The 15576-nt window shown below is 37.2% G+C and overlaps 1 protein-coding gene across 1 annotated transcript in view; it reads left to right on the top strand.

The window, feature by feature from the left end:
- LRRC63 (leucine rich repeat containing 63) overlaps positions 1–15576 on the top strand; it is a 35944-nt gene continuing 20368 nt past the window's right edge. The window contains exons 1-4 of the mRNA XM_026017245.2: positions 1–85; positions 7924–8604; positions 9062–9130; positions 12512–12672. Of these exons, the coding sequence (XP_025873030.2) occupies positions 1–85; positions 7924–8604; positions 9062–9130; positions 12512–12672 (996 nt within the window). The remainder of the gene's footprint in view (positions 86–7923; positions 8605–9061; positions 9131–12511; positions 12673–15576) is intronic.

Raw genomic sequence — 15576 nt, 5'->3', positions numbered from 1 at the left:
ATGCAAAACCACCCACAACTGCTTCGAAGACCTTTACCTCCCAAACTCCCTAAACTGCCTTTAAGTAAGAAGAAAGTCCCTACAGGTATGTGTAATTAATCAGATATGTTATTAAGTTTCCTTATTTTTCATAGGAATTTCTCAGCCTGCACAGTTCAGAATCACAATCGTGAAGAAGACCCACACTAATAACCGGTAATGGTACAAATGTTTGTTGGGGGTGCTAACCTCCGATTCAGTTCTACAGGTACAGTTCAGTTGATCCTCATTGTCTATGGATCCTATAGGTGCAGGTTTACCTAACTGCTCAAATGATTTCTAACCCCCAAAGCGGTACCTTTTGCTGGACTTTGTCTTTCTAACTCAAGGATAGATCAGAAACAACACTTCAGAGCCCTAGAGAGAGTTCTTTCTCCCTTTTTTATAATAGATGAGACTGTCAGGAGGAGAGTCTTACACATGGTGACTCTCGGTCATTAGTGGGTGCGTATGTTCTGGGCGGCAAAGACCCAGATTCCCAGCTGATGGCCAGGGAGGGATGTGCGCTGCCTTCTTGTTTCAGCTCTCATCCTGTAAACAACAGCCCTTGGCTCCGTCTGTCTTCATTCTTTTTTCTCAGTGCCACATTTTTTAGAATGTTTGTGCTTTTCGTTGGTGTTTCTGCTGTCTAAAACAGTGCTCAAGGGCTGTCTGGTGTTCCCAAGCAGCAGAAGACTGTGCTGTGACTTACAGACGAGAACATATGTGTTGGTTAAGCTTCCTTCAGGCATGAGTTACAGTGCTGTTGGCTGTTTGTTCAGTATTAATGAATCAACGATATATATTAAAGTGTCTTTAAATAGAAATACATGTGAAAGATTATGTATTGATTGGTTGCTGATTCTGTTGAGACCAAAGGCTTAGAGGAAACGAACCCTATTAGTTTCCAATTTTTCCTAGAAGCCATGGCTCAGTATTGGATAATTTCAGTGCTCACAGATTTTTATAGAACAGAACTGTCACGGAAAACAAGAATTGACCATATTTCTGAGCCCAGTGGTAGGAATGGGGGGCGGGGGTGTAATAGTAGGCAAAAGAGACCTTATCCATCCTTTTCTTTGGTTATCCTCTGGTTGGATCAAATAATCATATAAGTAAATGTAGAATTACCCTGTGATAAGTGCTATGAAGTGAAGATTAATAAATCTCCACTTGAAGAACTAAAACTTTATATCCTACCCTTAATCCTTTATTTCTGTATGTGGTATTTATTGACTCCTTACTTAGAGCAATGATAAAATTAGTATATTTCTACTTTCCCCTTTTCAATCTCCTCAACCACCTGATTTTATTTGCTTGTCTTTGTTATTTTATAATGTATTTCCTTATCTTAGTATCAATATTTATACTGTTAAAATATGCCTAGCCTGTCACTTGATTTACAATGTTAAATTATTACCTTTGATTCATGGCTATTAAAGATGTATTCAACACGCCTATCCCACCTCCAATTTCCTATCCCACTTCCCCTTTCAACTTTTTGTTATATCCTTTCTACATTTCTTTGGCATTCTGTATTTCTACATTTACCACCTGTTCTGTAAGAGTAATGCCGACAGTTATGTGGATTTAGTGCACACTACCAGTTCTTTTGTTGTAGTTTTTTTTCATTCATCTTATCGTTGAAGTTTATCTGGGAGTACAGAGTACAGGGCTGACAAATTCTTTGTCTGGGGCAAAGGGTAGGAGGGATGGGAGGGACAGGGGCTCTCCTGCCTTTTGGCACCTCAGAGCTTCTATGACCTTGACTGTTATTAATCCTGTGTTCCCAAAGGTTCTTGGTAGAGTACTTTGCATACAGTAAGTGTTCAAAATATTTGTTGAATGAATTCATTAGCTTAAAATGACTCAAGTACTGTTTCTAAAAATGAATATTCAAACACTGAAATTAAACCCTGAAATATCTATAATGTGCATACGATGCTAGATGCCATGGGGAATTAATGATTTGAATGACTTGGCGCCTGCCTTTTAGGACATTTTAAGACCTGTAATCAAGTTCTAAACACGAGATACACGTAAAATAAAATCCTTAAATAACAGTGTAAGGCAGCATAGAATTTATATCCAATTAGTGGTACAGACAGTAGTAGTTCATAGACGTGAGAGAGGACTGGGGCAGGAGTAGGGCTTGAACTAAGACTTGAGGAATTAGCAAGGGTGGAATGAAATATGTTTTATAGAGGAGACCTGTGTAGTTTTTGATGGCGGAGGAGAGTCTATTAGAAAAGGAGAAATTTAATACATTAGAAAAAAGAAAAAATCATGAGGGAAACATCAAAAACTAGGCAAGTCTGGAACTGAGAAGACACAGATAGTATCTTCGTTGGGAGGATTTCCCTAAGCACCTCTTCTCCCTTCACAGAGTACTTCCCTTTATGCTCCCATAGTATTCCGTGTTTACTCCTACTAAGCACTCATCATACCTGGTGTAACTGGTTACCTGCCTAGTGTCTATACCAAACTGTGACATATTTGATGGTAGTAAGGTTTGTGCTGTGTGATTGCACCGTCAGCACTGTGTGTACAGCTGGCACACGGTATGTGTTAAATGTGTATTGAATGAGAACAGCAGTGTGGGCTATATCAAGAAAGATGGATTGCATAAGGTTTGAGGCAGACTTTGAAAGAAGGAAATGATTTCGATTGGCTACTAAGAAAAAGTATTCCACACACTGTGACCAACATAAGAAAGGAAATTACAAGTGGGGAGTTTGGGCTTTGTGATTGTCAGTAATAATTAGAGTATTTGAAGGTTTCCATTGGAAATTAATGAATTACTACCCAGCAAGGTTAGGTGAAGTGGACCCAATTCACATAGATTTTTATTCACCAAACTAAGATATCTGAATCATTACTGAGAAGATTCAGATGGCTTGATGAAATGTTATCCAGCTGTATCAGAAAATCAAGGGTGAAGCTAAAGCGATGTAGACTAGGATGCTGGCTGTGAAAATTAGAAGGGAAATCTGGGTTTTTAAAAAATGTCACTTAACTATGAGAGAAGAGGTTTAAAATGCAATAGCCAGTGTGAAAGCATTTCATAAACTATAAAATCATTGTGTAGTTGTGAGATATTATACTGCTTGTACTACATCTCGTGTGGCCTGCCATTATATACTGACTTGCAGCAACCTGGAAAGTAAAAAATGCCCTAGAGTGGAAGTATAGGGATCTGAATCCTGGTCTTAGCTCCAGCACTAATATGACACATGGCTTTTGGAAGTCATTCGATCAATGTCTTATCTTTCTACTCTGAAACAGTGGAACTTCATGAGGTTATTGAGTTTTCAATCCTTTTCTCCACTGTAAACCAAATGAAGATGGGACACGAGTCCATCAGAACAACAGCTCACTTCTTTATTGATTTTCAAGGTAGAAAAGGACAGGGGAGTGGAGCAGGGGAGAAGAGGTAGGGAGTTAGAAGCTTTAGAACTGACATATATAATTTGAGTGTAGTCTGGAGGTGATTGAGTATGTTAAACGTGAGGGCTGAGGAATCGGAAGTATAGGCAGATTGAAAAACAATCCCACAGAAATTATCAATGTCCTAATCTTTAGAACCTGTTAATGTTATCCTTTACAGCCAAAAAAAAAAAAAAAAAAAAAAAAAAAAAAAGAAAGAAAGAAAAAAAAAAAGAAAAGAAAAAAGAAAGAAAATGTTCAAGTGGGGTTACAGATATGATCAAGTTAAGGATCTTGTGATGAAATATTATTTTGGATTATACAGGTGAACCCAAAATGCAATCACTTACATTCTTATAAGAGAGAGGCAGAGAGAGATTACACAGAAGAAAAGGTGATATGAAGGTGGAGCAAAGAGAGATTGGAAGATGCTGGCCTTGAAGATAAGTGTGATGTGGCCACGAGCCATGGAGTGCTGGCAGCCACCAGAAGCTGGAAGAGGCAAGGAATGGATTCTCTACAAGAGAGTTCAGAGGAAATATGGCCCTGCTGACACCTTGAGTTTTGGTTCAGTGGTACAATTTTGGTTTCTGACCTCCAGAAGTGTGAGAGAATACATTTCTGTTGTGTTACGCCACCAAGTTTGTGGTAATTTGTTACAGCAGCTAGCAGAAGCTAATACAAGAGAAATCCAAGATTCCAGTGTGTGTGTGTGTGTGTGTGGGTGTGTACACATCTGTGTGACTAGATATCAGATATATCTCTATCTAAACTACTGATGAGTTTTGTATAGACATAGTAAGTCTGAGGTGCTTAGGGCTTCCAGACCAGACTTAGAATTATTACTGTGTATGGAAAATTAGTTAAAGTGAGAGGAGGGATAATGTTAGAACCTTTGGGAATACCAAATGGTAAATTGAGAAAGAAGGATTTGTCTAGAGAAAGATAAATGGCCAGGTGGCATTAATGAAGAAATGATGGTGTTCTCATGATAGCCAAGGAAAGAGTGAATTTCATGGAAAAGAGAGTGAATTAAAGGGTCAGATGCTAAAAAGATGTCAAATAACATAACTAAAAATGTGTATCTGTTAGGTTTAACAACCAGATTATCAATAATTATTTTGTCATAACAGCTTTAGTAGTAGAGAGAGAAAATTCCAGGTCATAATGGTTTGAAAAGCAAGTGAGAGGAAACTTTGAAAGGACAATAGAATAAACTTTTTATTATAAATTAAATATCCTTTCTAAATGAGCACATCAAACTTAAGTTTTCTTTTTCTTTTTTTTTTTTTTGCATGTCAAGATAGCTGGAATTTAAAGTATTAATATCAACCAATAAAGTATATACCAATTAAAAATAAAAGAAAGTTGGGCAGCCCTGGTGGCTCAGCAGTTTAGCGCTGCCTTCAGCCAAGGGCCTGATCCTGGAGACCCGGGATCGAGTCCCACGTCAGGCTCCCTGCATGGAGCCTGCTTCTCCCTCTGCCTGTGTCTCTGCCTCTATCTCTCTCTCTCTTAGGAATAAATAAATAAAATATTTTTAAAAAAATAATAAAATAAAGTAGACTTAGATTAATTGTGAATATAGATCGAAAACTTCAGGGAAACCACTTAAAATTTTTTAAAGAGAAGTATCATTGATATGCTAAGAGAGAAACTGAGAAACTGAAGGAGAGAAACTGAATCATAAAATGCTCAACTGAAGTCAGAAAAAGAAGAAAAGGAAGGGAGTATTTTTAAAAATATTTTATTTATTTTTTCATGAGAGACACACAGAGAGAGGCAGAGACACAGGCAGAGGGAGAAGCAGGCTCCCTGTGGGGAGCCCGATGCGGGACTCAATCCCAGGACCCTGGGATCATGACCTGAGCCAAAGGCAGACACTCAACCGCTGAGCCACCCAGGCATCCCAGGAAGAGAAATTTTTAAAAAAGAAAAAAAAAAACAAGCAGCAAAACAATAGGAATGAATAGAAAACTTTATAAATGTGTCAGATATTAAGCCAATAATGTCCATAATTCATTAAAAATGAACGGTCCAAGGATACCAATTAAAAGACAAGTTGTTACAGCAGATAAAAAGCAAACCCAGGGGTGCCTGACTATCTATCTATCTATCTATCTATCTATCTATCTATCTAGTTAATCATTCAGAAGGCAATCTAGATGAACTCTAGAAGCAGAATGCCAATGCAGATGGATGCTTTCATGGGCACATTTCCATGAATAATACACATTCATTAAAAAATGAATAATTATAATGAAATCATAGCACACTCAACATGAATTTTCACAAGTGTCCAAAAGGCAAAACAATACTGCAGTAAAAAAAAAAAAATCAGTGGTTGCCAGAAGTTTGTTCAGGGAGAGGAAGAGTGTTGAATAGCTAAAGCACAGGGGAATTTTAAGACAGTGAAATCAGTTTTTATGTTATTGTACTAGTGGATGCATGGCATCACACATTTGGCAAAATCTGTGGAACTGTACAACGCAGAGAATGAACCCTAATGTAAACTATGAACTTTAATTCTCAACATTGGTTCATCAATTGTAATAAATGTACTACACTAATGCGAGATGTTAATAATAGATAAAACTGTGTGCAGGGGAAGGGAATGTACAGGAACTATACTCTTGCTCAAGTTCTTTTTTTTTTTTATATCTGAAACTGTTCTAAAAATAAAGTCCATTGATTTAATTAAAAGTTAGATTAAAGTGACACAACAAACGGAACAGAGATGGGTGGAGAAACACATCAAATTGAGTGTAAATTAGTTTGCCATTGAAGAGAAGGATAAACATGGTGAGATGGTGGTGGTTGGAAGGAGTTCTGGAGTTTGTTGAGGATTTTGCTTGTGTTATTTTGTCTTAATATGGAAGAGAGAAAAAAAAGGTGAAAATGGTGTAACCATGCTATTGAACAAGTCAGTTTTTATTAGTTCCATATAAACAGGAAGCAAACATTCTCCTTCTCCTCTTACTGCCCTTCAAACTCACAAGGCACACATCTTGCTCTTCCAAGGCTTTTCTCATCACTTTCAGCTATTAGCCTTGTTTCATTTTTAGACATTAAACAAATAGTTCAATCCAAATTGTTATTTTTATTTAGCATGCAGTCAAGCCCTGCCCCTTCTCCCAGGTCAGACTAGGTCTGCTAATTGTTAGATGAGTCAAAGGGAACAGGGGGATGATGAGTTCTTACACTTGGTTCTTTACTTCTTTTTCCCAACTTACACTGTAGTTTCTGTTTCTCTGTCGGTGGGTCTAAGGGTGGGAAAGAAAGAGTGAAGTGAAGGTGAGAATCCAGGCATTAGTCTCTGTACCCCCTGAAATGCCAGGAGATGCAGATCAAGTAGTTTCAAGGATTCTCTTGCCTTGCTCCAACCGAAACACTGCACTGAAGGGCCTAAGAGTTTTTTTTTGTTGTTGTTGTTGTTTTGTTTTTTGTTTTTTTGCTACTTTGGAGGTATTAGTGGGGGACGTGCGTAGGGGAGTAGTGAGATTATTTTCTCCTTGTGGCATACACTCCTCTTCTCTATGAATGGTTCTCTGAGATCTCCCCTGACATGATTTGAGGTGGAGGGAAGATCATCCTCTTGCACCCACCACAGGGAGGGGAAAGTTGGGGAAACACAGAGCACTCCAACAGCTCTATTCAGGAGAATGCCTCTCTCTGAACTCAGGCCAGTCTCTAGCCATCTCTTATATGTAGACCTCAGAAGGGTGAGAGTCAGGTTTACTTTGACCATCTCTTTGCAAGCCTTGCCTTCATGAGGCTGTTATCCCTCCCTTAGAATGTAGAGGTCCTCATCATTTATTGTACTCAACTGAGACAATGGGGAAAAAGTCACGTAACATTCACTCACAGGGGAAAGAGAGAGCATATATGGTGTAGTGAGGTATCTAAGATGCAGGCACAGAGCATTTTTCAGACCTAAGAGAGAATAGAACATTTATCATTGCAACCCAACTGAACTTTAGTACCTTGCAGCCAGTATCAGGATGTTACCATGTTCAGACATTGGTCTGACATTTGGCACTGAGAAGAAATGTAAGTCTTTGCCGAAAAAAGTTTCAAATGAGGAAGAGATAATGATAAATGATGAATAACAAAACTTCATCCAGAGCCTTTTGGCGCTTCTGTATATCCAGTTTTATTAGCAACTGCTCAGAAAACTCCCTTACTAGCCTACTCTTCTATCAATTCTCTTCATCCAAGAGTTGCTCCCTACCCTTTCTAAATCTTTTAATACAATCTAGTCTTTCCAATTCTCCAACTGATCACTCACACTTTACCGCAGTCAGCTAAACAGAAGTCCTGATAGCTGAACAGCCATATACAGAAATTTTTAGAAGGTGAAAGAAGATGAGTAAATACAGAAAAGCTATGGATGCTAAGACATTAATAGTTTTGTTCCCGATGCCTTGATAAATATGAACTAATTGTGCTTTTTCAAAAAAAATTTTTTTTCTTGTTTAGCCAAGACTGGTAAAACTGAGGCAAAACATGTAAAGTTCACTCATGATGAAACCACTTTAATTCAAAGAAGGAAAACTAGTTTTCCTGATGCTGTTTCAGGAGATCAATCACAAGCCCTTGTCAACATCCAAAATCTCTTTCTCGATCATTATATACCAGAAAGAGTGACTACTATTTCAATATCCAGGAAATCCAATAAGAGTGCCTCCTGGCACATTCCAGAGACTGCTACTGGTTCCATATTCTTTCCAAGCTCTCATTCAGCCTCAAGTCGAATTTTTGGGAAAGAAACAAGCCAAATGAAAATTTCAAGAAAATCAAAAGAAGCGGCATCAAAAATTACAAATATTTATTTTGGTGACATGTTCAAAGACATTCTGATTCTCTCCGGACCTTCAAGCACCACTTCTCAAGCTATTACTCCCAAACACAAGAAAGTTGGCTCTGAGTATCTACTATCATCAAAGGATAAAACCTATACTTTTAAGCAACAACTGGTAGGTCCACGTGCAACAGTGCCAAGCCCTGTACCAGAACTTACGCGTGTTAAAGCTGAAAGATGGTGGTCTCCACGGTTTAAAGAAAAAACTGCTGTGATACTAAGTATTACTCATTTTCCAGGTCTCATCTCCATACCATCACCAGTATTGCCAAGAAAACCTCACAGACAGTCTTTGTTAGGTAAGTCTATTCTGAACATGGTTTCTAATAACGGGGTGAAGTAGAGCAAAAGGGAGAGAAGGCACACAGCAAAGGGTGGGTTTGCAGGTTGGGATGTTGGGATCACTTTTTGTCTACATATCCAATACATGAGCCACAGTGCAATAACAGAAGTACTGACCTTTCAAGTCTCCCAAGGTCAAGTTGGGTGCTCTACGCAGATGGTGGTAGTGGGAAACAGATGAGCAAGTTCAAAGGATCAGAAAAGTCAATATAAAAGAGCAGTGAGAATGAATGGTCATTCAGAAGGTAATGTAGGTGAACTCTAGGAGCAGAATGCCAGTGCTGTTGGATGTCTTCATGGACACATTTCCGTGAATAATACAAATTAATTAAAAGATGAATAATTACAATGAAATCATAAGCACCTGCAATATGAATTTCCACAAGTATCCAAAAGAGGTTTCTTTTTTTCTAGAAACTCAAGTAACAGAGTCTGAAAATCTAGAAAGTGCTCCAAGGCAAATCACGCCAAGCCTTTCTGAAGGTAAATGCTATATCATACTTCAAAAACTGTATATAAGTTTATCTCTCTATAAAAATATTCGTGATTTTGTGTATTGGTGTATGCATGCGTGATTCACATATGTGTCTCACTTATTTTCAGCTCTTTAAGCAAATTAACTCAGCAAATATTTTTTTAAACATTGACTATAGGGGATCCCTGGGTGGCTCAGCGGTTTAGTGCCTGCCTTTGGCCCGGGGCGCGATCCTGGGGTCCCAGGATCGAGTCCCATGTCGGGCTCCTGGCGGGGAGCCTGCTTCTCCCTCCTCCTGTGTCTCTGCCTCTCTCTCTCTCTGTGTCTTTCATGAATAAATAAATATTAAAAAAAAACATTGACTATAAACCAAACTTTGTACTGATATTGGGAACATAAAAGCTGAAGTATTCTTAATCTGGGTGGGGCAGATAAACATGAAATAATGAAAGTTATTATTTCCATGTGCCAGACACTGTTAAGTGCTTTGACTTTAGTTACCAGGGGAAAAAAATGAAAAGTCATCTTTAAAGAAAACTGTGTCATCCTAGACTCACATTATTTCTACAAATAATTTCACCAATACAGTATGTAGTAAACAATTCACAATCATGTGGTAGACAAAAAGAGAGACAAAATGAATGAAAACTAGCAGAAAACTAAGCAGTAAAATCATACCTACAGGAGATCCAGGTGTTACAATAATCAGATACAGATTTTAAAATAACTTCAAGACTTTCGGTCTGTCTATGATTGAGTAGCTTGTATTGGAGGGAGGACAAAGCCTCCCACCAAAATCAACAATTTAAGCTGCCCAGAGCATATAAAATAGCTATTGAAGGTATTGGAGAGTAACTATTGTAGGCCTGACTTGAGTGGCTACAATCTTTGAAATATGGAAGCTCTCATGAGTTAACTCTACATTTACCTTGGCTTTTGCCTGAGGTCATTTGTGGTGTTAGAAAACAGAGCACAAGTAGGAAGTGGTAGTATTACCGAGTTGAGGAGATAGCCGTCAGACTCAGAGCTGTCCATATAACTGGGTTTTGAGACGCAAAATCTCAGAGAGGAGAGAGGTGAATCCAAAAATCTGCATGCATATCTGCTGATTTCTAAGCCCTGCATGTGCAGGATAATACTCTAAGAAGCAGCAGAAAACATCAGCTGAGATACTAAGGAAGTGAACGTATAATTTCATAGTTGCCTGGAAGACAGTTACTGGAATTACATGGAATTACATCTCTGCCAGAATTAGAGACCTTGTAAACACACTGGGCTTTTAGTTGAAGATCCAGAGGAAGCATGTCTTAGAAATAAGGATGACGTTTTAGAAAAAAAGCACAAAACTAAAATAGATTATCCCTAACAAAGCTCAAAACCAATCCTTAGTGAATCAAAGTGATACTTTTTGCCTAATCAATGAAAAGTTAACCCTTGTTGGAGAGACATAGCGTTATCCAAATCCTTTAAAATTTTCATCCACAATGTCCAGCATTAAATTTAAGAAATCCTGAGGCATCCTAAAAACAGTACAAAAAATCAGTATAAAGGAACAGACAGTGAACACAGACCCATAGAATCATTTCGTGAAGTTTTTGAACAAAGATTTTAAAATAATTGTGACTATTTCATTTAAGAAAATAAAGAATAAGTTAGAGAATTTCACCAGAGAACTAGAATTTTTGTTTTTAAAAACAGGAGCCAGATAAAACTCTAAAACAGAAAAATATTATAACAAATAATAATTCAATTAAAGATTAAACATAGAACACTCCGGGATCCCTGGGTGGCGCAGTGGTTTGGCGCTTGCCTTTGGCCCAGGGCGCGATCCTGGATACCCGGGATCGAATCCCACGTGGGGCTCCCGGTGCATGGAGCCTGCTTCTCCCTCTGCCTGTGTCTCTGCCTCTCTCTCTCTCTCTGTGACTATCATAAATAAATAAAAATTAAAAAAAAAAAATTAAACATAGAACACTCCAACTACAGAACCCTCTCTTTTTTTCCAGTTTTACTTATTATGAAATGATTGCCGCAATAGATTAATATCTATCACCACACACAGTTACCATTTTTTCTTGTTATGAGAACTTTTAAGATTTCAAATATACAGTACAGTTTTGATAACTATGGCAACCATAGGACTCTCTGAGCCCACTAGCCTCCCATAAGTTCTGTATTATTGTCTGTGACATAAATTAACTTCTGGGTCACATCATAAGCTGAAACAAGTCATGCTGCCATTTCTGATTTATCGAGTTTGTTCCACTCTGGTGGTTCCATCTTTGAAAAGTTTCAGGTGAGTTTAAGGGTCTTCACCCTTTAGAGAGGAAGAGGAATTTGTACTTACCTCTCTACCTCCACTTACTTCATTTTCATTCAAAATCCAACTGCTTGGGCTTAATCCATAAGGATAAGTGAGCTGGGAGCAGGCCACAGACTTAGGTCTTAATTCATACTCCTTTTTGCTCTACTCTCTCTCCCAAAACTAGGGCTCTCTATATCATATCACATATCTTTCTGCTGCACTTAACTTTCACATCAATTGATCTTTAATGGGCACACAGGCCTATTTTAGAAGCTAGAAATTGAACATTGTTTTCTCTGGCCTAGGATGCATTATTTCCTTTCGTTGAAGCAGTGGCAGTATAAGAATTACTGAGATTGTAAAATATGTTGCTGCAAATAATGCAGCAAGAATGGCTGTGAATATAAAATTTTTTACAAAATTTCAAAATATTTTTCTGCTGCACTTCAGTGTATCCTTGGATAGGTCATTTTTTATAGAAGGTGATGGACCCCACAAGCGTCATGATAAAGTAAATTTAGATGATCCCTGGCTAACTTCTGAGTTGCTTGGATTTTTTTCTTGTGTGATCTTCAAACTGAGTGAAGAAAGCTGAATTACATAAGGCACTGGAAACATGCATCAAGATGATCTTAGGAGAAAAAGTAAGGTTCTTCCTTGAGAGGTGATCTCTATCTGACTTATGATTAAATGATGTCCATTATTAGTTTTATGAAGCAAAAAGTTGTCTATATAAATTACTAATAAAATTTTTAAAAATATTTTTGCATATAACACAAAAAGACTGAGATTGATGGAATCAGTAGAAATAGAAATAGAAATCAATAGAAATAGAAATCTATAAGCATATGGTTTTCTTCTTGAATAACAGTTGTACTAATATTTGAAAAAAAGAAAAACACACACCACCACCCAGTTTAGCAACCAGCTGAGATTGGGTGCATGAAGGTCATGAGGAATCTCTTCCAGATGATTTACACAGCTAACCTATTTATGATGATTCATTGTTACTATAACATAAATACCTTTTAACTTTCATTCAAAGTGCTAACATTTAAGTCTCATATTTTCTTATTTTATTTAGGTATCATTAAATCTAAAAACCAGGAAGACTCACAGGCACATGTTATACATGGTGGAGGTCTTAAGACTGTTAACGTAACACGATATGAAACTATAATAACCATGACCAACTTTGCCATAGTAAACTGTCAAATATATGGAAGAAATGCACTTAAACTTAAGGTATGCTAGATTTTTTTTAATGGGAACTTCTTTTTGTATTATCAATTATTTTTGCTTTAGGTTTCTTAACTTAGGTTACTTTCCCTGTGATTGAAGGGATCTTTTCCTGTTGCAATGGAGATTTTCCAGAAACACATTCAGATTTATCTCTAAACCTATGTCATAGTTTTCCTTCAGTCCAATTTCTTAAAATGTTAAGATCTAAAGCAATTAGAGTGTTTTTTCATTATTCACCATGATAAGAAAAGTGGGATTCAGAATTATCACATTTTAAGGTTAACAGCAATCTTTGGCCCTTATGCCAAATCTAGCAATAGACTGACTTTTCACCGAACACAGGTCTGTTGAATAGGAATGATAATAGTTACCATATATTAAGCACCCACTATGTGCAAAGCAAACATTACTCTTAAAATTTATAATTCAGCAAAATAAGTATTATAATCTTCATTTTACAGATAGGAGCACTAAAAAGCCCAATGAAAGTAACTTATGAAAGACCATAGAGCAAACAAGTAATAGAGCTTAGGTTTGAAGCCAGGACTCTTTGATCTCAAAATCTATGCTTTTTTATTTTAATTTTTATTTTGAAATAAGTTCAAACTTGTAAAAAAAAATTGCAAAAATAGGAAAATCTACAAGAGAGTTTCTTGAGCATTCAAAAATGCCTACACATATTGGGGAATTTAGAAAGCTATGTGCATGGCCAGTGCCAGATACATTCTTAGAAGAGACCCAAGAAGACCCCGAGCTTTCATTACCTTTTAATGTTCTGGCTAAATATTGAAAGGGTGCCTCCACATAGACTAGAGCCAATATGAAGGGATTAGAAGAAATATTATATCTCTTTCTCATTCCAGTCCTATTGGACAAGGAAATCTCCATCAAAACACTAACCAAGCACAAGCTAAAGGAGCAGAGATTTCTTTCTATTTTTTTTTAAAGATTTTATTTATTTATTCATTGGAGACAATGAGAGAGAGACAGAGACACAGGCAGAGGGAGAAGCAGGATCCATGCAAGGAGCCCGATCTGGGACTCGATCCCAGATCCCGGGATCACGCCCTAAGCCGAAGGCAGATGCCCAACTGCTGAGCTACCCAGGTGTCCCAGGAGCAGAGATTTCAAAGACAATGTGTGAAAATGTAAAGACTTAACAAAAACGATTTAGAAAAAGCACTAAACCAACAACTACAGCCCACAGCAAGCAACAAAAATAAACCCTGGAGAGGGGGATATTATGGCTTTTGGAGTTACCACATAATAATATTCAAAGTGTTCAGTTTTCAGTAAAAAATATGGCACATGTGAAGAAACAAGAAATATGGCCCAATCACAGCAGAAATTAATAGAAACTGACTCTGAGGAAGCACAGACATTGGACTTACTAGAAAAAAAAACCTTTAAATCCACTGTCTTAAATATTCTGAAATAGCTAAAAAAAAAACCAACCCAGAAGAATATTGTGTGAGTAGACATTTATCAATAAAGAGATAGACATTACAAAAGGGAACCAAAAAGAGCTGAAAAATACAATAACCAAAACAAAAACTCATTGGAAGTTTTCAATATTAGGTTTGAGCAGGAGAAGAAAGAATCAGAGAACTGGAAGATAGGTCAACTGAAATCATCAGTTTGATGAAGAGAAGAGGAAAAGAAGAAGAAGAAAGAAGAAAGAAGAAGAAGAAGAGGAGGAGGAGGAGGAAGAAAAATGAACAAAGGCTAAGAGACCAGTCAGATGCCATCACGTGTACCAAATATAGATAATAGAAGTCCTAGAAAAAAAGGAGAAAGAAAAGCACAGAAGGAATATTTGAAGAAATAATGGCCAAAACTTCCCCAAATTTGATTAAAGCTACAAATCTACAGATCCAAGAAGTTGACAAATTCCAAGAAGGAAGGACTTTCTGGGTGGCTCAGCAGTTTTAGCACCTGCCTTCGGCCCAGGGCCTAATCCTGGAGTTCTGGGATAGTATATGGCATCAAGCTCCCTGCATGGAGCCTGCTTCTCCCTCTGCCTGTATCTCTGCCTCTCTCTCTCTGTCTGTCATGAATAAATAAAATCTTAAAAAAAAAAATTCCAAGAGGGATAAACACAAAGAGATTCACACTGAGACACATTACAATCAAATTGTCAAAAGCTAGAGAAAAATCTTAAGAATAGCAAGAGAGGAATGATTTGTCATGCATAAGGGTTCCTCAAACTTAATAGCCAATTTGTTATCAGAAACCATGTAAGCCAGAAAGTAATGGGATGACATCTTTAAAGTGATGAAAGAAAATCAATCTCTCAACCAAGAATCCTATATCCAGCAAAACTACTTTTCAAAAAACAAATAAGAAATTAAGATGTTTTAAGGAACCAAAAGCCGAGGGAGTTTGTTATTAGTGCACCTACTCTATATGAAATACCAAAGAGAGTTCTTCAGGTTGCAATGAAAAGACATTAGACAGCAACTCAAAACCTTAGAAAGAAAAAAGGAATTTGGTAAAGGTAACTACATAGGTATATATAAAGCCCAGTACTATTCTATTTTTGGTTTGCAGCACTTCTTTTTATTTCCTATATGATTTAAGAGACAAATGCCTAAAACAATAATTATAAATCTATGTTAAGGGATACACAATGTACAAAAATGACATTTTTGACAAAACATCATAAAGTAGGGCAGGGGTAGAGTTGTATAGGAGCAAAGACTTTATGTGCTACTGAAGTTAACTTGGCATCAATCCAAACTAGATTGTTATAAATTTGAGATGCCAACTGTAATCTCCATGGTAACGACTACTAAGAAACTATCTTAAACATGTACATAAACGAGAATGAGAAGAGAGTCAATGTGACAGATTGCAAAATAATTAATTGCCAAGAAGGCAGTAATCAAAGAACAACAATAAAAAAGC

The sequence above is a fragment of the Vulpes vulpes genome, chromosome 6, assembly GCF_048418805.1.
Source record: "Vulpes vulpes isolate BD-2025 chromosome 6, VulVul3, whole genome shotgun sequence".
NCBI classification, from domain to species: domain Eukaryota; kingdom Metazoa; phylum Chordata; class Mammalia; order Carnivora; family Canidae; genus Vulpes; species Vulpes vulpes.
Note: the sequence above shows the minus strand (reverse complement) of the source record. Positions and strands in the feature narration are given on the sequence as shown.